At 36.2% G+C, this 21,850-nt stretch overlaps 1 protein-coding gene across 4 annotated transcripts in view; it reads left to right on the top strand.

The window, feature by feature from the left end:
• The window catches only part of TNS3 (tensin 3), a 172,581-nt gene extending 151,956 nt beyond the window's left edge, over positions 1-20,625 (top strand). For 3 of the 4 annotated variants that reach the window (XM_087946442.1, XM_087946441.1, XM_087946440.1), the window contains 6 exons: positions 583-660; positions 10,049-10,126; positions 11,154-11,322; positions 14,677-14,745; positions 14,861-14,887; positions 15,959-20,625. In XM_087946442.1, the coding sequence (XP_087802568.1) occupies positions 583-660; positions 10,049-10,126; positions 11,154-11,322; positions 14,677-14,745; positions 14,861-14,887; positions 15,959-16,100 (563 nt within the window). In that variant the 3' untranslated portion in view covers positions 16,101-20,625. The remainder of the gene's footprint in view (positions 1-582; positions 661-10,048; positions 10,127-11,153; positions 11,323-14,676; positions 14,746-14,860; positions 14,888-15,958) is intronic. The other variant, XM_087946443.1, reaches the window with a different exon arrangement.
• The last annotated feature ends 1,225 nt before the right edge of the window (positions 20,626-21,850 follow it).

The following is a 21,850-nucleotide window of genomic DNA, read 5'->3' as shown; positions in this document are numbered from 1 at the left end:
TGCAGTATAGTATAGTCATAGTATGAGGGTTTTTTTAATCTCTTGACTGAACATTTCTGCAGCCAACATCTAATGGATGGGTAACTCCAAATATGGAAGTCTTATAAACCTATATATAGATGTTATTTCATATAGAAATAAATATTCAAAAAATGTGAAGCAGAATCAGCTGGATATGATAATTGGCCGGTATTATTGGACAAAAGATGATCTAGTATAATTTTAACTCCTTGCAAAACCTCTTATCCAAGAGAAAAATATTGTACCCATAGTACAATAGAAAAAAAGTTGCAGCCTCATTTAATAATTAGTTCTTTGCATAGAGAGAGTACTAAATAATATAATTTCTCCCAATATTATCCCTATCAATGGAGAGATGCATCTTTAGGTGTTGCTCATACACCTGTTGCTCTCTTGTTTGGCCTACCTTTTCCTGGATTGACTATCTGAAAACGTTGTGATTCTGTAATAAGAAATACAGAATATAAAAGTTAAAATACATACATAACTTACAAAAACTGCATGTATTTTTTAATCCAGTAAAAAGATTTACTTTATGGTTTTTTTTGTTTGTAATTACAGGAAGTTTGACAGCTTTGGTGTATCAACATTCCATTACCCCTCTGGCATTGCCTTGCAAGCTACTCATCCCAGACCAAGGTATTGCTGTTTTTATTATAAACTTTTATTTATTACACATGAAACTCGGTCAACTGAATAATAATTATTATTATTATAAACTTTTATTCATTAAACATGAAACTCAGTCAACTGAACGTTTAAAAATGTATCACAAATATCATTGACTGGCTCTGATGATTGATACGGGTTGCTGCCAGCATCCTAGGAATAAAATACAATAGAATATAATAGAATTCTTTATTGGCCAAGTGTGATTGGACATAAAGAATTTGTCTTTGGTGCATATACTCTCAGTGTACATAAAAGAAAAAATAAAATAGATTCATCAAGAATCATGATACAACACTTAGTGATAGTCCTAGGTTACTAATAAGCAATCAAATCATATTAGGAAACTAATAAAAGAATATAAGTTGTAAAGATACAAGCAACACGGTTATAGTCATAAGTGGGAAGAGATAGGTATTAGGAAGTGTTATAATCTAGTAGTAGGAATAATAGTAATATAGTCTTAGTAAATAAGTTGACACTGTTGTGAGACTTGTTTAGCAGAGTGATGGCATTCGGAAAAAAAAACTCCTTTTGTCTAGTTGTTCTGGTGTGCAGTGCCCTATAGCGTCATTTTGAGGATAGAAGTTGAAACAATTTTTGTCCAGAATGCGAGGGGTCTGTAGATATCTTCACAGCCCTCTTTTTGACTCATGCAGTATACAGGTCCTCAATGGAAGGCAGGTTGGTAGCAATTATTTTTTTCTGCAGTTCTAATTATCTGTTGAAGTCTGTATCTGTCTTGTTTGGTTGCAGACTCAAACCAGACCATTATAGAGGTGCAGATGACAGACTCAATAATTCCTCTGTAGAATTGAACCAGCAGCTCTTTGGGCAGTTTGAACTTTCTGAGTTGGCGCAGAAAGAACATTCTTTGTTGTGCGTTTTTGATATTAGATGTCCATTTTAAGTCTTGAGTTATGATAGAACCTAGGAACTTGAAGGTCTCTACTGTTGATACTGTGTTATCTAGTATTGTAAGAGGTGATTGTATAGGAGGGTTTCTCCTAAAACCTACCACCATTTCTACAGTTTTGAGTGTATTCAGTTTAAGATTGTTTCTGGTTGCACCACAGGGCTAGTTGTTCAATATCCTGTCCGTATGCAGATTCATCATTGTCTCGAATGAGACCAATCACTGTTATATCATCTGCAAACTTCGGTACTTTTAACAGAGGGATCTTTTGAGATGCAGTCATTGCTATATAGAGAGAAGAGAAATGGAGAGAGAGCACAGTCTCGGGGGGCTCTTGTGCTAATTGTACAGGAATCTGATGTGATTCTGCCTATCTTCACCTGCTGCTTCCTGCCTGTTAGGAAGCTTATGATCCATTTACAAGTGTGGTCAGGTACACTTTAGCTGATTTAGTTTAGTTAGAAGAATATCTGGAATGATGGTATTGAATGCTGAGCTGAAATCTACAAAGAGGACTCTTGCATAGGTCTTTAGAGATTCAAGATGTTGTAGGATGTAGTGCAGAGTCATATTAACAGCATCATCTGTCAATCTATTTGCTCGGTAGGCAAATTGCAAGGAGTCTTACAGCGGATCCGTGAGGGTTTTCAGGTGGGCCAGCACTAGCCTTTCAAAGGTCTTCATAACTACAGATATTAGAACAACTGGCCTGAAATCATTCAGTTCCTTGATTGAAGGTTTCTTCAGCACTGGAATGATAGTAGAGCATTTGAAGCAAGAATGAACATAGCACATCTCTAGTGATTTATTAAAGATGCAGATGAAGATGGGCGCCAGTTGATCAGCACAAGCTTTTAAGCAAGAAGGAGTTATCTTGTTTGGGCCTGGTGCTTTTCCTGGCTTTTGTCTGTGAAATAGACCTTGTACCTCATCTCTGTAATCACCAGAGGTGGTGGACCCAACGGGATGGGGTAGGTTGTAGGAGGCTTGGCTGTTGTTGGTAGGTCTGAGATGCGGATTGTGGAGATGGATGGCAATAGTATTCTGCCAGATGTTGATTTCCTTCAGCGTGGAAAGGAGGCTTGGTGTAGCCAGTGGTATTTTAAAGAGTTTTCCACATGTTTGCTGGTTCATTTGTTGAGAACTAATTCCTTAGCTTCTTTTTGCTTCTCTGATCTCCCTTATTAATATGTTTCTGTCCTGATTGTATAGTATTGTATTGCCTTTTCTGTAGGCTTCCTCTTTGGTACAATGTAACTGCTTAAGTTTAGCTGTGAACCAAGGTTTATTGTTACTGAATATTCTCAGGTTTCTGATTGACACACCTAGCTCTCATACGATGTTACGGTATCTGTGAGTTCATCCAAGTCTGCAGAGTGTCTTCGAATACATTCCAATCAGTGCAGTCAAGGCAAGCCTGAAGCTTTAACTTTGCCTCCTCAGTCCAAGTCTTCACTGATTTAATTGTTGGTTTCATGGTTTTAAGTCTTTGTCTGTAAGCTGGTACAAGGTTAATCATACAATGATCAGAGTGTCCCACAGCTACTCGTGGTAAAGACCGATAAGCATCTTTTAATGTTGTCTAGCAATGATCTAAAGTATTATTGCCTAGTGAGACAATTGACTTGCTGAAAATATTTTGGTAGCTCTTTCCTTAGGTTTGCTTTATTGAAATATCCTAAAATAATTTGAAATGAATCTGGGTATTTAACTTCAGCCCACATAATCTGATCAGCTAGAGTTCGGAATGCATTGTTTATACAAGCTTGTGGAGAAACATACACAGCAATAAGGAGAAATGAGGAGAACTCTCATGGAGAATAGAATGGTTTGCAATTAATGTCTCACAGAATTTCTTTAGTATAGTTATATTTCTGGATCAGCAGCTGTTAATATATAAACATAAACCTCTCTTCTTTTTACCAGATGTTTCTTCTGTTCTGTCTGCTGTTTGTAATTAAAATCCTGGGATAAGCAGGCTACTATCATCAATTGACTTATTTAGCCAGGTTTCAGTGAAGTAGAGAACTGCTGTTGTAAAAATCAGAATTGCATCTATTTAAAAGAAGTATTTCATCCATCTTATTAGCAAGTGAACGTAAATTAGTTAGAAAGAGTGAAGGGAGAGGGATTTTTATCCCACTTTTCCTTAGTCTATTCAAAATTCCTGCTCACCCGGCTTTTTCATCTCCATTTGTTTGGTTTATTCATTGTTCAGAGGAACAATTGTTCAGAGCTTCCTGTATTGGAAACTCTTTTGCATTTGTAAAGACCGGGGTGGGGGGAGTGAAGTCACAGATAGTTGCCCATCAAAGAAACATTGCTTGATGTTTAGTAGTTAGTTTCTTGAGTAAGAAACCCGTAGATAATCACAGAGAATAATAAAAAACAGAAAAACTATCAGAGATCATTTCACCAAGGTTGCAGTTGTTGGTGCTATCTTGGCAGGAAGAGGCGTAACTTCTTAAAATGTATGTTCCGAGTAGCGCAGTCTTTTGCAGCTCCACTGGCACTATAGCAGGAAGCTGCAACTTCTTGATGTATTATTATCTTCAATTTGATTCACAGTCTGGGACTGGTAAAAACTTGAAAACTGGGACTTGAACTAAGTCTTAACCAAGGACCTAAGAGCTATTAAGTTAACATCTGATTATATAGGCAGTTCCAAGTAAGATATTTTTTTACAAAGTCAGGATATTCGGATAATGTTGTTGTTATTTTGTTGCATATCTCACAGTGAGGCTACTCAAGGCAGCTTAAAATAATAAAAAGGAAGAAAAAATAAAAGGCATGTAAACAGTACAGAAGTAAAACAACAGAAGAATAAAATAAACAATGACAAAGAAATAATGAGAATAAATACATCAATATAAGTTATATTTATATAATTTAAACATATAATTTAAAATATAAATATGAGATAATATATATAATAATTATATTAACATATGCTGTTAATAGTTTTTCAGAACAGCTTCATTGTAGCTAATAGTGAATCAACAATGGTTGTATTTAATAAATATGAGATTCAACATGATGTTTTATAACAATGTGATTTCTCATTGCACATCTGATGTTCAATTAAATAGTTTGAGTAACATCATTTTGGCACATGGTAATTATTATTTATTTTATTTAGGAGCTTTTTTTCACCATCAATAATGTAAAGCACAATAAAATGACGCTATAGGGTACTGCACACCAGAACAACTAGGCACAAGGACAGTTTTTCCCTGAATATGATCACTCTGCTAAACACTCTGCTAATTTTTATCAAATGATTAATTGATTTATTGTTTTTACTGATTAGTGTGATTGAATGTTTAGTGCATATAGTGTGATTACTGAATATCTGATTAGTAAAATCAGTGATTAAGTGAATTTAATTGACCAGTGTGTTTAGTGATTAATGTAATTAATTAGGCTGTTTGTTGCTTAGCAAAATTGTTTGATTAGAGTGATTTGAATAATTGATTGATTGATTTTTAGTAATAAGTAACCTTACTTTTGAATTGTTCTCTAACATCAATTAACATTTATTAATTACCAACATTCATTAAGTAACTGTCTACCTATCACATTAACTAGCTATTGTAATTGTTTAGTGTACTATTGCCATTGACCATGCCAGCCAAAAACTCCAAACCAAACCAAAACAAAAATATCTCTACCAATGACCTCCCAGACTCCTGCACATATTTCAGATGTCTTGAAACCATCAATGAAAGCGAAATTTACATCAAATGCTGCCTATACGACAATCTAACCCACCCTGCCTGCTTAAATGCAAATAAAAGCCTAGCTAATATGGTTAAAAATTCAGATACATTCTTTTATCTATGTCCATCATGTTCTCCAAAGCTAAACAAACTGAGTACCCTACCTGACAGAGTTGAAAGCATAGAATCATTCATTCACTCAATAGAAGAATACTTAGCAACACGTTTTGAAACAACTATACAAGCAAGCCTAATCTCTCTTGTAGGTATCAGCTTAAAATCAGATCCCACAACAACCACAACCACTACCTCAACTACAATCACAACTACAACCAAAAATAACCATAGCCTCAAACAATTACTATCCCATCAAATAATTCCACAAATAATATTCCCCTACTCATCAAAGACATCATGGAACGTGAACAGAAACGTCCAAATGCCATCTTATTTGGTCTCGAAGACACCAATGAATCAGATGACATCACCAAAGTTCGTAATATCATAAGCAACTCAAATACAACAAACATCTCTCCTAAAGATATCATTGAAATAACCAGAGATGACCCTGAGTTCAAATACAATGACGGCACTGTGGTCCCAAGATTTTGTAGAGTTGTATGCAAAAATGAGTCCAGCAAATACATATTCATTTATACAATAAACGCCATTGCAAAAACCAGTCCCAACCACAAAAAACTTTGCTCAAGACCAGACTTATCCATACTGCAAAGAATCCGCTCCTGTGAACTGCGCGCAGACCTCAAAAACCATCTAGACAATGGAGAAAAGGACCTATATACATTGACTGCAGTGCTGATTACATCAAAAGAAAGTCACATAACCCACAACTCCGCATCCAACTCCACCCTATCCAATCTAACATCACTCAAAACTAGGAAAGCATGCCCCTAACTACCTCTATTTGAACCACAACTGGCCTTAAAAGCAAGCTACTCAATGCAAGAAGCCTTGTAAATAAAATACCTGAATTTCTCCTCTTACTAAATACGGCTGAATTTGACATGTTTGTCTGTGAAACATGGCTCAATGCATCTCTCCCTGACTCCATTGCCACAGTAATAGACTATCATGTTTATTGATCAGATCGTGAAATCCGTAGAGGAGGTGGTGTTGCTATCTTCTATAAAAAGTCCCTACATCTAAAAAACATCCAAGTTACCCAGGAGCTTGCTATTCCTGAGACCATCGTCTGTGAACTGTCCTTAAATATCACATTTCGGTTCTTACTATGTTACAGAGCCCCTGATTATGACATTGAACATGCAAACAAGCTAAATACACTACTAACATGGACAGTATCCTGCCCAAACGCTGTTATCTTTCTTGGTGACTTCAATCTTCCTCATATTAACTAGACCCTTAACGAATGTACAACTGAACCCACACATGCAACCTTCTACAATGCAGTAACAAATTTGGGACTAGAACAACTAGTAACCAACAACACTAGACTTAACAACTGCCTCGATCTCATCTTCTGCAATAGTTTGAATTCAATTTACGGAATACAAATTAAAGAACCCTTTTCCAACAGTGACTACAACATGATTGACTTTTGTCTCAACATATGTCCACACAAAAATAATCACAACGACGGAATTCCCAATTATAACTTCAAAAAAGGCAACTATGATCTTATAATCAATGATCTCTCTTCCCTTGATTGGCAATTTCTATTCACTGGATGCAATACTGTAGAAGACCATAACAACATATTTGTACTTGAAGTCAAAAGAGTCATCAAACTACATGTACCAATAACAACTCCCAAAACCAGAAAAAACAAATTACACATAACAATAAGGAAGCTTCCATCCAAAAAGAAATCACTTTGGCGGAAAAACAAATCTGGTCACGTTGCCAGCTTCAAAAGCTGATACAAAAATTTATGCCACCAGATAAAGACTGAATGCACCAATTATCACATTAAACAAGAGGAAAACCTATGCACCAATTCCACCTGTGCTTTCTACAATTTTGTAAACAACAAACTAAAAGACTCAATGTCCATCCCACTCCTGAAAGGACCTAATGGTAAAGACTGCAACGACGACACTATTAAAGCCAACCTCTTTAACACCTTATTTGGCTCAGTATTTGTAAACAGCAATGGATCATGCCCAGTATTTCCTAATTGAACCACAGACAACTACAATGATCTAATACATATCGATTTTATAGAAGACAATGTTGAAAAAGCACTATGCAATCTAAAACCATCTCTATCAATTGGACTGGACAGAATATGTGCCTACTTCTTAAAAAAGCTATCCATTGCCATAGCCGAACCTCTAAGCATAATCTTTGAAAAATCTTTCAGGACCAGCTTCTTGCCAAAACTATGGTCACAAGCCACGGTCATCCCCATCTTCAAAAAGGGAGACCCCAGCCTAGTTGAAAATTACAGACCAATCTCTATGCTGCGTCACCTGTAAAGTCATGGAATCAATTATTAATCAATCCATTATCCTGCACTTAGAGACAAACAACCTACTCTCTAATAAACAATTTCGTTTCAGGAAAAAACTATCATGTAATCTGCAACTTCTTACACTGCAAAAACATCTGGACTACACAACTCGATCAGGGCAAAGCAATAGACGCAATCTACATAGACTTCTAATTTGATTCCGTGGTACATGACAAACTACTCTTAAAACTAAAATTTTACGGTATCTCTGGACACCTGCATAACTGGATAGAAGCATTCCTGTCAAACAGACAACAAATGGTCAAAATTGGGAGCGTCCTATCAAATTCTGTACCTGTCAACAGTGGTGTCCCCCAAGGCAGTGTTCTAGGACCAACTCTTTCCATACTCTACCTAAATGACCTCTGTGATCATATTAAGAGCAACTGTGTTCTCTTCGCTGATGATGTAAAGCAATTCAACACCACAGACAATACTGCTACCCATCAAAAAGACCTTGACTATGTATCAGAATGGTCAAACAAATGGCAACTTCAAATCTCAACAAATAAATGCTCTGTCCTATAAATTGGCAAAAAATAAATAAATCAGAAAATAAAATACAGGCTGAATAGTCAAGTCCTTGTTGATGATCCAAACTCTGTCAAGGATCTTGGAGTACTCATCTCTAATGATCTAAGTGCTAGAGCCCACTATTACTACATAGCCAAAAGAGTTGTTAACCTAATCTTACGTAGCTTTTTCTCTGGTAATATTACACTAATAACTGGACAGAGCATACAAAACATTTGCTAGACCAATACTCAAATACAGCTTTTCAGTCTGGAACCCACATTATATATCTGATATTAACACAGTTGAGAAAGTCCAGAAATATTTCACAAGAAAAGTTCTCTACTCCTCTACTCGTTGCAGAATACTTTATGCCACCAGACTTGAAATTCTAGACCTAAAAAACTAGAACTACGCCGCCTTCGGTCCGATCTAAGTATAGTATATAAAATCATACATTGCAATGTCCTACCTGTCAATGAATACTTCAGCTTCAACCATAACAACACAAGAAGCAAACGACAGATACAAATTCAAGGTTAATCGCACCAAACTTGATTGCAGGAAATACGATTTCAGCAACAGAGTGGTCATTGTCTGGAATACTCTACCTGACTCTGTGGTTTCTTCCCCAAACCCCAAAAACTTTAACCTTAGACTTTCTACTATTGACCTCATCCCTTCCCTAAGAGGTCTGTAGGGGGCGTGCATAAGCGCACCAATGTGCCTACCGCCCCTGTCCTATTGTTTCTTTTATTTTTTTATTTTTCTTATATGTATCCATGTATTCATACGTATGTTTTTTTTACTTATACCTATTATCTTGTAAGCAATTAACAAAAATAAATAAATAAATAAATAAATATAAATAAACTAATTCCCATAATACTCAAACTATTTAGTAAGACTGTATTACTATTATTCTCATCCTTCCTATTACCTATCTCTTCCAACTAATAACTATAACCATGTTGCTTGTATCTCTACAATTTATATTGGTTTATTTGTTACCTAGTATGATTTGATTGCTTATTAGTAACCTATGATTATCACTAAGTGTTGTATCTTATGATTCTTGATTAATGTATTTTATTTTTTCTTTTATGTTCACTGAGATCTATCAAAGACAAATTCCTTGTGTGTCCAGTCACACTTGGCCAATAAAGAATTCTGTTCTGTTCTACTCCATTCCATTCTATTATAGCATCTCTATAACTATTAAAAGCATTCAATAGATTAAATAAATTAACAGCCAACAAGGGTACACAGAAAGCAGGAAAATAGTGCAACAATTGATGTAGATAGCAATAGCACTTAGCCTTATATATTACTTCATAGCGCTTTACAGCCCTCTCTAAGCAGCTTATAGAATCAGCATACTGCCCCTAACAATCTGGGTCCTCATTTTATCAACCTCAGAAGGCTGAGTCAACTTTAATCCGGTGAGAATCAAACTCTTGTCAGCAGATGACAGGAAACATAATTAGAAAATAACCTTCATTGATGCCAAATATAACAAGTTATGAGCTTAGCCTATAGAAATAATTGGTGTTTTAAATCGCTCTCATTACACCATGTTCACAACTCTCTCAGTACTGTTATATACAGCATAAGGAATATGTGGTCTTAAAAGCTGATGGAAATTATTAACAACTGTACTTGGATTGAGTTTTCAATCCAAGTCATTTTGAAAACGTCTGTAATTTCTGTTTGTAGACCCTCTGGATGAGATTTCTGAAGCCTCCACACAAACCTCTGTAAATTCAGCTGCAGAGCTTTTGAAACAAGGAGCAGGTTCGTAAGTAGGTTCTAATCTTTTAATGCTGTCATCAGAAGAACTTTTCATGTGCATTAAACTTCAGTTGGCTATATTAATAGCTCATTCAAGCTTCATAGGCACCACATAGAAGGTCCTGAAAGAAAGAGACCAGGTCTGGAGAGAGTGGGCATACTTTTGCCCTTCTCTGGCCAATAAATCACTAATGTCACTTGAGAACAGCATAGTGTGTCAGAATTTGCATTTCTTGAACTGTTGTGGTTAGGAAAACACTATTTTAACATTAAAACTGAAAAATATGAATACTTCGTTGTGAACAAATTGGTGACATTAATATGATAAAAATAGAAAAAAGACAACATTTAGGTATATTTATCTGATTATGCAAATAGAGATATAGCCTAAATTTATATATCAAATCATTACATTAATTACTTCCTTCTGTCTTTAACTTAATTTTCTTCCAATTTTATAATTTTTTTCCTTAAAAAAATATTTTTTGATGCCTCTGTATTGTCAATGTTGACTCCTCCTGAATTTTCTTGCCAAGGTTTTGAAAGTGATTTGCTATTGCCTGTTTCCTATGGCTAAAATTCTGAGATTCATTAAAATCATATAGATTTTAAAATTCCATTTCAAATTCCATTTGTAATATGTATTTTAAAATGAATTCAATTTAGAAATGCAGTTATTGTCTAACCTGGTTTTAATTGCCCAAAATTTATTTTAATATTAATAAATTTTTAAAGAAAGATTATATGACTAATCACATAAATATGTACATTATCTGTCTGTCTGTCTATCATTTTTAAAGTTTGATAAACAGCAAAGTGAACTTAGATTAAAGAAAGGTGATATAGAAATAAATATTACACAAATTTCACTTTTTCTCAAAATGTTTTTTTAAAAACTGAGGGGAAATTCTTACCTCCACTTTCCCTCTGCATTACCACTTCAATATTTTTAGAAATTAAATTTCTTAATCAGGATCAAATTATTCTATTTGTAGCTTTGTTCATCATTTGCTTTTGCTTTGTTTTATAGCCTGCAACGTTTGCTACCTGAATTCTGTTGAAATGGAATCTCTAACAGGTCATCAAGCTGTGCAGAAGGCTTTGACCTTAACTTTAGTTCAAGAGCCTCCTCCCACCTCTACTGTAGTGCATTTCAAAGTGTCTTCACAAGGTATCACACTGACAGACAATCAGAGGAAGTAAGTATAGAAAGCAAAATTCTGTCCAGTACTATGATTTGTTTTTTCTGTGTTGTGCTGTTTGCTTAATTAAAATTAATACATTTCTGCTTTTTGGGGTCATTTCTTTGTATAATTATAATAATGTGCACTTAATTATATTTGTACACAAATTCAGAGGAATACTGTGAAGTTTTTCATTTGGAAAACTTTGAAGTTTTTGAAAGTGCTGTTGCATGCATGTAAATGTGTCACTTCAGAATGATCCCTAATAGTATTGCTTCTGTGATGAAGCTTCTTGCTCAGTTGTGTGCCTTCACCAATACTAGAAAAGTGGACATTGCAGGAACACAGGGTAGTTTTAGTGCCTCTACCTCCTCTATTCAATAACCCAGAAGTGTGAATAATTTTTTTTCTTCCACTATTACTGCTCTACTGTTGATGGTAAGAGTACTAATTCTTCAATTGGCACTCTTGCAATATTGCTTCTGAACAATTAGTTTTCTGAGCACAAAGATGCCAAACATCCATTCAAATTCAAGGTGAAGGAAGCTTTCTAGCCTGTACAAGAGACAGTGCAGTGCCTGTAGCTGCTCACCTCTTAGGACAGAACAATATCAGAGTGATTTGTTCAACACAGGACAACAGTTCTTAAACAGGCAAAAATGGGGGACAAAACAGAAACAAAGTCATTCATGGTCTTAACAGTCACAAAAATATACACTGCTCAAAAAAATAAAGGGAACACTTAAACAACACAATGTAACTCCAAGTCAATCATACTTCTGTGAAATCAAACTGTCCACTTAGGTAGCAACACTGATTGACAATCAATTTCACATGCTGTTGTGCAAATGGAATAGACAAGAGGTGGAAAGCATAGGCAGTTAGCAAGACATCCCCAATAAAGGAGTGGTTCTGCAGGTGGTGACCACAGACCACTTCTCAGTTCCTATGCTTTCTGGCTGATGATTTGGTCACTTTTGAATGCTGGCAGTGCTTTCATTCTAGTGGTAGCATGAGATGGAGTCTACAACCCACACAAGTGGCTCAGGTAGTGCAGTTCATCCAGGATGGCACATCAATGCGAGCTGTGGCAAGAAGGTTTTCTGTGTCTGTCAGCGTAGTGTCCAGAGCATGGAGGCGCTACCAGAAGACAGGCCAGTACATCAGGAAATATGGAGGAGGCTGTAGGAGGGCAACAACCCAGCATCAGGACCGCTACCTCTGCCTTTGTGCAAGGAGGGACAGGAGGAGCACTGCCAGAGCCCTGCAAAATGACCTCCAGAGGGCCACAAATGTGCATGTGGCTGCTCAAACGGTCAGAAACAGACTCCATGAGGGTGGTATGAGGGCCCGACATGCACAGGTGGGGGTTGTGCTTACAACCTAACACCATGCAGGATGTTTGGCATTTGCCAGAGAACACCAAGATTGGCAAATTCGCCACTGGTGCCCTGTGCTCTTCACAGATGAAAGCAGGTTCACACTGAGCACATGTGACAGACGTGACAGGGTCTGGAGACACCGTGGAGAACATTCTGCTGCCTGCAACATCTTCCAGCATGACCATTTTGGCAGTGGGTCAGTAATGGTGTGGGGTGGCATTTCTTTAGGGGGGCATACAGCCCTCCATGTGCTCTCCAGAGGTAGTCTGACTGCCATTAGGTACCGAGATGAGATCCTCAGACCCCTTCTGAGACCATATACTGGTGCGGTTGGCCCTGGGTTCCTCCTAATGCACGACAATGCTAGACCTCATGTGGCTGGAGTGTGTCAGCAGTTCCTGAAAGACGAAGGCATTGATGCTATGGACTGGCCCACCCGTTCCCCAGACCTGAATCCAATTGAGCACATTTGGGACATCATGTCTCGCTCCATCCACCAACGCCACATTGCACCACAGAATGTCCAGGAGTTGGGGGATGCTTTACTCCAGGTATGGGAGAAGATCCCTTAGGAGACCATCCGCCACCTCATTAGGAGCATGCCCAGGCATTGTAGGGAGGTCATACAGGCACGTGGAGGCCACACACACTACTGAGCTTCATTTTGACTTGTTTTAAGGACATTACATCAAAGTTGGATCAGCCTGTAGTGTTTTTTTCCACTTTAATTTTGAGTGTAACTCCAAATCCAGACCTCCATGGGTTGCTAAATTTGCTTTCCATTGATAATTTTTGTGTGATTTTGTTGTCAGCACATTCAACTATGTAATGAACAAAGTATTTAATAAGAATATTACATTCATTCAGATCTAGGATGTTTTATTTTTCTGTTCCCTTTATTTTTTTGAGCAGTGTATATTGTACTCTTTTGGAGCTCTGTACAAAAGAGAAACATTTAACATTGCTTATAAATTTGAATATATTTATTGTTAATTAAACTTCTCAGAGGTTTTTTGCTATTTCTTAATTTGGTTGGAACAATTTTCTGTACTTATTGAATTAAATACATATTTAAGTCTTTGAGAGCGAAGGACAGTAAATAAAAACAATAACAGGACTCATTATGAAAGATGGCTAGATAAAAGAACTATGTATCCATTTTCTTATACTCCCACCAATGCAATATAGTAAGGTTACAATTCATACAATGAGATTATTTACATTTGTTTATTTATTATATATAAGTAATATATTTATTTATGCCATCTATCTCACTATTGTGGCTTTGCGTGTCTTGCAGTATCATTAATAACAATATAGACAATTAAAAATTTAAAAATATTAAAACTTGCAGTATCATTAATAACAATATAGACAATTAAAAATTTAAAAATATTAAAACTGTAAGCATTAAAATTAAAAACATTAACATTAACAATGAACCTGATAAAAGAACCAATGTGTAAATTGGGTGAATGTGAAATCTTAGTCTAATCTATTAACTAACCCCCCGAATGGGACCCCCCCATCAGGACCCCAAGCCAGTTGGAAGAGCCAGATTTTCAGACCCTTTCAGAAGATCACAGCAGATCTCATCCATGGCAAAAAAAAAAAAAAAAAGATCTTCCAGACCCCACTAGCCACAGATCCTTGGCTGACAGGATCCAGAGCATGCCTCTTCTGCCAGAGTCATCACCAGTAACCTGTATTTGGTACTGAACTGTTCTTATTATCTCTTCTCATGTTAGGTTATCAGCTACACTGGGATATTTTCATCTTACTTACTTTCATCTTGCAGTGTAGCCACTGCTCTAGACACAATTCCCACTGTTAGTTGCTTCTTCTTTTTTTAGAATAATATTGTGGCAAGAGAAATGTTTATATTTCCTTTCTCCAGTGCCACATAAAGAGTCTGAAATACAGTCTAGAATCTCCAGTCATAAATTTAGGTCTAAGGCCTATTTTATTTTCTCTTCCTTCCTTTCAGACTTTTTTTCAGAAGGCATTATCCAGTCAGTAGTGTTATTTTTTGTGCTTTGGATCCACAAGACAGAAAGTAAGGATGATTAATGCTTTTTCAATTCATTGTTTGTATACTCTTACATAAAGCTACCATAAAACCTTCTAACAAATTTTTTTTTATTTCTTCTCCCTTTTTTGTTTTATATAAGATGGATTAAAGATGGTCTGTCAGCAAAGTAAGTAACTATGAATACGTAGCATCTTACAGATAATATCCAAGTTTCCCTTCAACTTCTCTTCAATAAGCAATCAGGCAAAGCTTATGTTAGGACCAAACAAAATTGCAAAAAATACTGTGCAGACTTTCATATTTATCTTTGACAGCTGTCAATATTTGTTATGTGTCCATATTAACTTGTGGAATGTATGGAATCTAGTAATTTTTTGATAACATTGCATATGAGAGCTTCAGGAACCTTCTAAAGGAATTTTGTGTGTGTGTGTGTGTGTATAAATAAATAAATGATTAAATAATTAAAAGATTTGGAGAGCATATCAAGTTGTCCTGTGAAGTAATCGCAGATATCATATGTGATACTTGAAGCTACACTCTGCAAAATGTTATTTTATCTAATCTCTTAGTAGGGCAATGGAATCAGCATGCCTCAGTGTTAGACTCTTATTGTCATTCCATTTAGTTTAGCATTCAGATATTAAACAATGTGTTCACAATTAACCAGCAATGGATAGTTGTGTAGACGTGAAAAGATACTCAGGTAAGGAAGCATATGTTCAGAAATCCGTTGATGTTAAGCTGTCAGACGGGAACACAACATTTTTTTCTTGTCTAGACCTTACATAATAGGCCAGGAAGTGTTTTCATAATTGGACCAAACAGAATAAAGTGAAGTTTAATTAAAATTACCAGATTACATTCCAGAATGTTCATGTTTTTAAATAAAAATTGCAAAATATGTGCATTAAGACTTTTATCGGCTTAATGCAGTATTTTGAATAATTTCTTATATAAGATGATGCCTCAATTTTATTTTGTGTTAATTAAAAGTCCATTTTAAGTGCACACTCAGGCAGACAGTGCAGGTGAGGGAAAGATTAGTAGAGAGGAGCAAGCTGTTTCCCAGAAAAGCTTGTTCCTTATTGTTTTTCCTGTTGAAACCCTGTTTAAAAAATTCCAAAAAACTCTTAAAATACAATAGGGAAAATATTATCTTGCAGAACATTTTGAACTGTTTAATAAGTACAGTATTTCATGCCTCATCTTTGATGTTTTTTCTTTCATTTTCCAGAGTATTTGGCTTTGTTGCAAGGAAACAAGGTAGTGCAACTGATAACGTTTGCCATCTGTTTGCAGAGCATGATCCAGAACAGCCTGCCAGTGCTGTTGTAAACTTTGTATCAAAGGTCATGATCGGTTCCCCAAAGAACTGAAAGCCTCCTATTTTACTGCTCTGTTGAACTTGCAAGGAGAAAGCGTATATTCAGATGAAAGCTTTGTGGCCCTCAGCAGTTCCTCCAGTGACATTCCATCTATAAAATAAGAAAAGGGTGCATTTTACATTTCAGTAATATCAACTGACCATTTAAACATCAAACTGGGATTAAGCAAATAAGGGAATAGGAAACTTGCAAGGCCCTGAATACCATTTCTGAACAAATATTTTAAAAAATCTAAAGCATTAAAGTTAAGAAAATTGAAATACGCTTTTCTGATTTTTAACTTGTGATGGACAGAATGTGGGAGAATGGGCATTCACCTCTTTGGGCAGGTTCTTATGTGGAGTTTTTGCTAGAATTTTGTAAAGTTGAGGCTTTCAAGAAGAGATTGGACTGCCATTTGTCAGAAATGGTGTAGGGTCTCCCGTTGGACTAGATGACCTACAAGGTCCCTTCCAACTCTGATTATCTATATCCGTAAGTTGTGAGAGCAGAAATTTGCATAAGAAAAATCGTATGGGTCTCTCAGTAGTAATGTAGGATAGGATTAGGGACGGGAAGTGGAAGATACAAAGACTTGCGGATTTATTAGGCAAAAAAAGAGTACACTGACTCTTCCTAATTCTCTTGCAAATTCTCACTTTGGGGCATTTTTAAAATGTTTTTATCCCTCGAGTCGGTTCAGAAGTCACAAGCTACTGTTTGAGGCACATTTGTAGTGAACAGTGGGTTCTTAGGCTATTATATAAAATTGTTCTTTTATTTTGTTCAGAGATCCTTTGTTGCAAGTCTCACTTTCAGTACACATTTGCTTTTACAGTGATTTTTGCTTTAATCCTAACAAATTCCTAGATTTCTTCTCTTCACTTTAATATTAGAGTGATTGGACATCAAAATTATAATGGAAAAGTGTATGTGGGAAATTGGAACAAGTTTATTTTTGATGCTTTAAAGGAAGAGGAGGTTTGCCTAATGCATATATTGTAAGAAAAATGATATATTAAAATAAATAAATAAAATTAAAAAAATTAAAAAAAATTGATAATTAGGTGGATGTTTAAAAGGATAATGTGATTCAGAAATTTTATGAGGAACTTTAGCATAAAAAGTATAACACCTTTAATGATGGTAATATAAAAATGAAGGCTTTATTACCTTCTGTCTTCATTCCATCTGGACTTGGGAGGGTCTAGCTCATACAATATGCAGATTTCCTGTGCACAATGCTAGCTATTTGATTGTGCCATTTAGTGTATGCTGTTTCTGCTGCACCTGCTATTATCTGTTAGCCTATTTCTGGGGTATCTCTAAATAACCAGAAGTTGTTTAGTGTGGGAGAGACCCCCTGCTAAGCTACTGTTATGGTGCTTAGTGCATGCAATGATTTGTGCTTCAGTACTATCTTAGTCCAGCCCTTTCCACCACTGGTAGAATTTCTCAATGTCTGCCACATCAGTTATCTGTTCTATGCAGGGTCTTGCCTTGCTGTAGCATTTTGTCTTCTTGATCTACCTCCCATGTCTGCCTCAGGCCTTCTTTCAACAGCTCATCTTTAGGTGCCATCTTACTGATGTACTTCTGGATGCTCTAGGTTTCATCCTGGACAGCTTTATTCTTCATCAGACACATTCTGCCCTCTGGATGTTGGACTTCGGGTTGAAACCTCCATACATTGTGATGAGCTTCGAGTCATCACATTGGCAGCAGAGTCTGCTTTGGCCAGCTCATAATACCAGCAATATTACATACATTATTAGCTTGTGACAAATTATTTATAATATAAAACAGTTTTGGGTCTGTTGTATAGATGTTTGGTTTCTATGTACTTAAGTCTGTCACAAACATTTTTTTAAAAATAGGAGTTACATAGAAAATCTGAAAGAGTCTAGCCTGGGATATTTCTTCCAGACCACTTTACATAAAATCATTATCTAGTTTTATGAATACACAGAGCATTTTGTCCATGCCTGAGGCGGGGAGACAGTATTTCATATTCTGGCTTTAAGAATAGCCACACTTTTTAGAGAACAATATGTGCATATTTTTTATGTTTCAAGAAACAATTTAAAAAGTCATAGTTTTATACTGAAATGAATTTCTACTAATATTTTTAAAGTTTTTATTTTAAAAAAAATCTTAAATAAATTTTAAAATGAGAAAAAGAAGGGAGAGAGAGATCTTATTTTGGGTTCACTTAGTCGTATTTTGATAAACGACATACTCTGATTTGACAATCTAACATATCATGTGACCAAATATTCCAGACCAGAATATTGCTATATTTATGTATGCATTGTGATGATTTTTACAGTCTGCTTATAGAGCATATGTTTGTATATAACCCAGTGGCCACAGAAGTTACTTGTAATGATTGTGATCCCATATGTGAATGTATATTTGCACAATTGCTGATGGTATGCATGATTTCCATTCTGTGCACCACAGTGATACAATCCAGCCATAAAAGCAAATGAGGAAGGATATGAGCAATTTGAACATAAATATTTCCAGTGGCTCTAAGGAAACTGGATGCAAATAGTGGACATAAGATGTCAGAATTGCAGTTGTAAGAAGGAAACAAAAGTCTCTCTCTCTCTCTCTCTCCCCCCCCCTCCCTCCCCCTCTCTCCCCCTTTCCTCTCCCTCCCTCTTTCTCTCTCCCATTCACACACACTGTTGAGAATAGGAATAAAACGTTACTGAAAGCATAACACAAAAGTGTTGAAACACATGTTCACGAATGGCATTATCAAAGTTAATTCTTTCTCAAGAGTAATATCAAGATGCCACATTTTTAACCATAATCAAATCTATAAATACAAGTCTTGTTTCTGTAAGCACAATGCCTCCATCTTTTTTAAAAAGCAAACAGTCCCAAGGATACAACGCTGTTTCCTCTTTGCCTGAAAGCTCTGTGTCAAACCTTCTCCAATCCAAACCCTTAGAAAGAAAAGCCTTCCATTCCATTTTGTGAAAACAAAGGGTTCTTTTACTAAGAGTATTGGTTGCAGTAGCCAGCTCTGAAAGTACCTCACTTGCTAGATACAAAAATAAGATGTACAAAAGTAAGATGTAGGTTTGCCCTTAGATTATCCCTTCCTCCATGACCAGTTTGTTTCCAGCCAACCAGAGCTTGCCAAGCTGTTTTGAGAACTCTGAGGAGTTAGGATAATCTGCATATTTCTCAGGGTGCTTGGCTGGTACATGATCCAACCGTTCTGGTCCTTCTTACCTGTCATCCCCTTTCATCTTCCCCACCCCCCTATAATCCTTCAGCCTCTTCTTGTGACAGGATGCCTGTGAGGCCCCCAAGCTGAGCCAGGCAGATCTGACATTCTGCCTCTCTTAACAGATACAGTCTGCAAAAGAAAAAAAAGAGGGAAAAGAGAGAAAGATAACATTCAATTTTCAGTTCAATGCAGCCTATCTGGGTATTTGGGTAATGGAATATTTTAAGCAGTTTGGGGGCTTTAATATGTTAGGAGTTGACCTATTCAGTTTCTGAGGGGGGAAAGTCTTTCCAGGCTTCCAAATACTGAGTTTTGGACGTGAGAATCCAAAATATCTTTAATTTCAAAGTGCTGCTTTCTCTCAATAATAAATGGGGTTGGGAAGTGGTTGCAATTTGGGATGTAAGGAAGATATAATTTCTGGTTTCAGTAGGTTATAATGAAGTACCGGGGTACATGTCCGAGTGTTTTTGGCAGCTAAAGTTTTACATTTAATGGGTTAATAATATTGACGGGGAAAGGTCCAACATATTTTGGGCCCTATTTCTTTGATAGCTGTCTAGATTGTAGGAATTTGGTAGAGAGACAGACTTTGTTTCCCACCTTAAAGTTCTTTGGCTTGATGTGCTTTTTATCAGTCTGTTTTTTGTATGCTTCTCTAGCTTCATCTAAAGCTTTTTCACCACTTTAAGTGGGCAACCCTATCACTGGATAGCTAAAAAATCTTGTCCTATGGCCACTTTAAATGGCATGAACCCTGTGCTACTGTGCACTGAGTTATAGCAACCTCCTCAAAAGGGAGGAGGTCCATCCAATTCTCCTGTTGGTAATTAATATAGAATCTGTATTGCTCCATGGTTCAGTCGCAGCTGCCATTAGTAGCTGAATGATGTGGTATTTTCAGAGCTGGTTTAAATGTCAAACCTGCCCCAATCTAAGCACAATCATCAGGCTGAAAAAAATTAACCAGTCTGTCAGCAGTATTAAGATTATTTGCAGAGATCAGTCCCTGACATAGTTGCTGCACAACTTCCTAGTTATTGGAAGATGGTTGTGATAACAATTGTCAAGCTTTGTTTCTTAGATTGCACATCCAAGGATGCAATGACAAACAATGGTACCTGGTTATTCAACAGTATCAAAATTGTTCTTTTCCTTAAATGGTTTTTCTTTTTCTCTTAAAATTTATATGAAAATGTATCCAATATGTAAAGAACATTATATAATAATCATTTCTGCTTTTTGAAGTATCAGCTCTAAACAGAGTTCAAATAAAATTGTTGAATTTTATACATGTGTTTCTACAAACTGAGATTTATGACTTGTTTTTAGTATTGCATTGGGGGCGGGGAATGGTAAGGATGGAACCCTGATGACAATACTACTAGGTGCGTTCATTATTTCACATTTTAATATATTTATTTGGTGCACATTCTAAATTTTGTGGTAGTGTTCAGGTGTATAAAATTTTCCTTACTGGATGGATGGATGGTATATGTCTTCCTCAATCTTGAATCCTCTTATTAATAGGCCTGGGAGTTTGGGAGTTCTGCACAACATTTTAGTTGTTTCAATATACCTGTATACCTGTATAAACTGTATACCTTATACTGTATAGCTGTATAAACATACCTGTATACTTGTGTATGTATGTGCATACCTCTCCCTTCTCCTTACCAATCTTTATATCCTAATACATTTTGGAAAATCCATTCCCATTTGTAAATATCCAATGCCACTATGAATGGTTGCCAGGACTGATAACACAGCATAACACAGAAAATAGCTGGCAGGTTTTCAAGAAAAGATTGGACATCTATTTGTCTGGAATGGTATAAGGACTCCTGCCTTGCACAGAGGTTTGAAGCCCTATGATTCTATGATTTTATATACCATATTTATCAACAATATCTGCCTTCCTATTAATTGTAAATAAACCAAAATCCTTTGTTTTTCAGAAACTATTCAGATGCTTCTCACTATTCTGAAGAACCACTTAGTCTTTTATGATTTGTTAATGGGAAACCAAACACTTCCACTTGGATAGACCAAGCTTTGCATAGCATACTGGACAGATTTGGGGTGACCATTGTTCAGAGGTGGTCCAGTCAGATTGTCCCAGGCCATTCGCAATTCTTGTGCTTCTAAATCTTTTAAGGGTTGCTTATAAGATTTTTTTTAATTCACCTTTGTGTCAGAGAGAGTACAGAATACAGAATTACAGAGTCAGAAGAGACACCGGAGATCTAGTTCAACCCTTAACCATTGAGGATATACCATTCGGGACAAATGGCTATCCAATTTCTTCCTAAAAATCTCCAGTATTGGAACATCCACAACTTCTGGAAGCAAGTCTTTCCAATGGTTCTCAATGCAGGAAATTTCTCCTTAGTGCTAGATTGGATCTCTTTGATAAGTTTTCATTTGTTATTTCTTGCCCTCAGGTGCTTTGGAGAATAGGTTGTCCCCTTTGTGGCAACTTCTCAAATATTGGACAATTGCTATCAAATTTGTT

The sequence above is a fragment of the Notechis scutatus genome, chromosome Z (genome assembly GCF_049901735.1).
Source record: "Notechis scutatus isolate UNSWTSFEM ecotype Mainland chromosome Z, rNotScu1.2, whole genome shotgun sequence".
Lineage (NCBI taxonomy): Eukaryota > Metazoa > Chordata > Lepidosauria > Squamata > Elapidae > Notechis > Notechis scutatus.
This window is presented reverse-complemented; position numbering and strand designations above follow the sequence as displayed.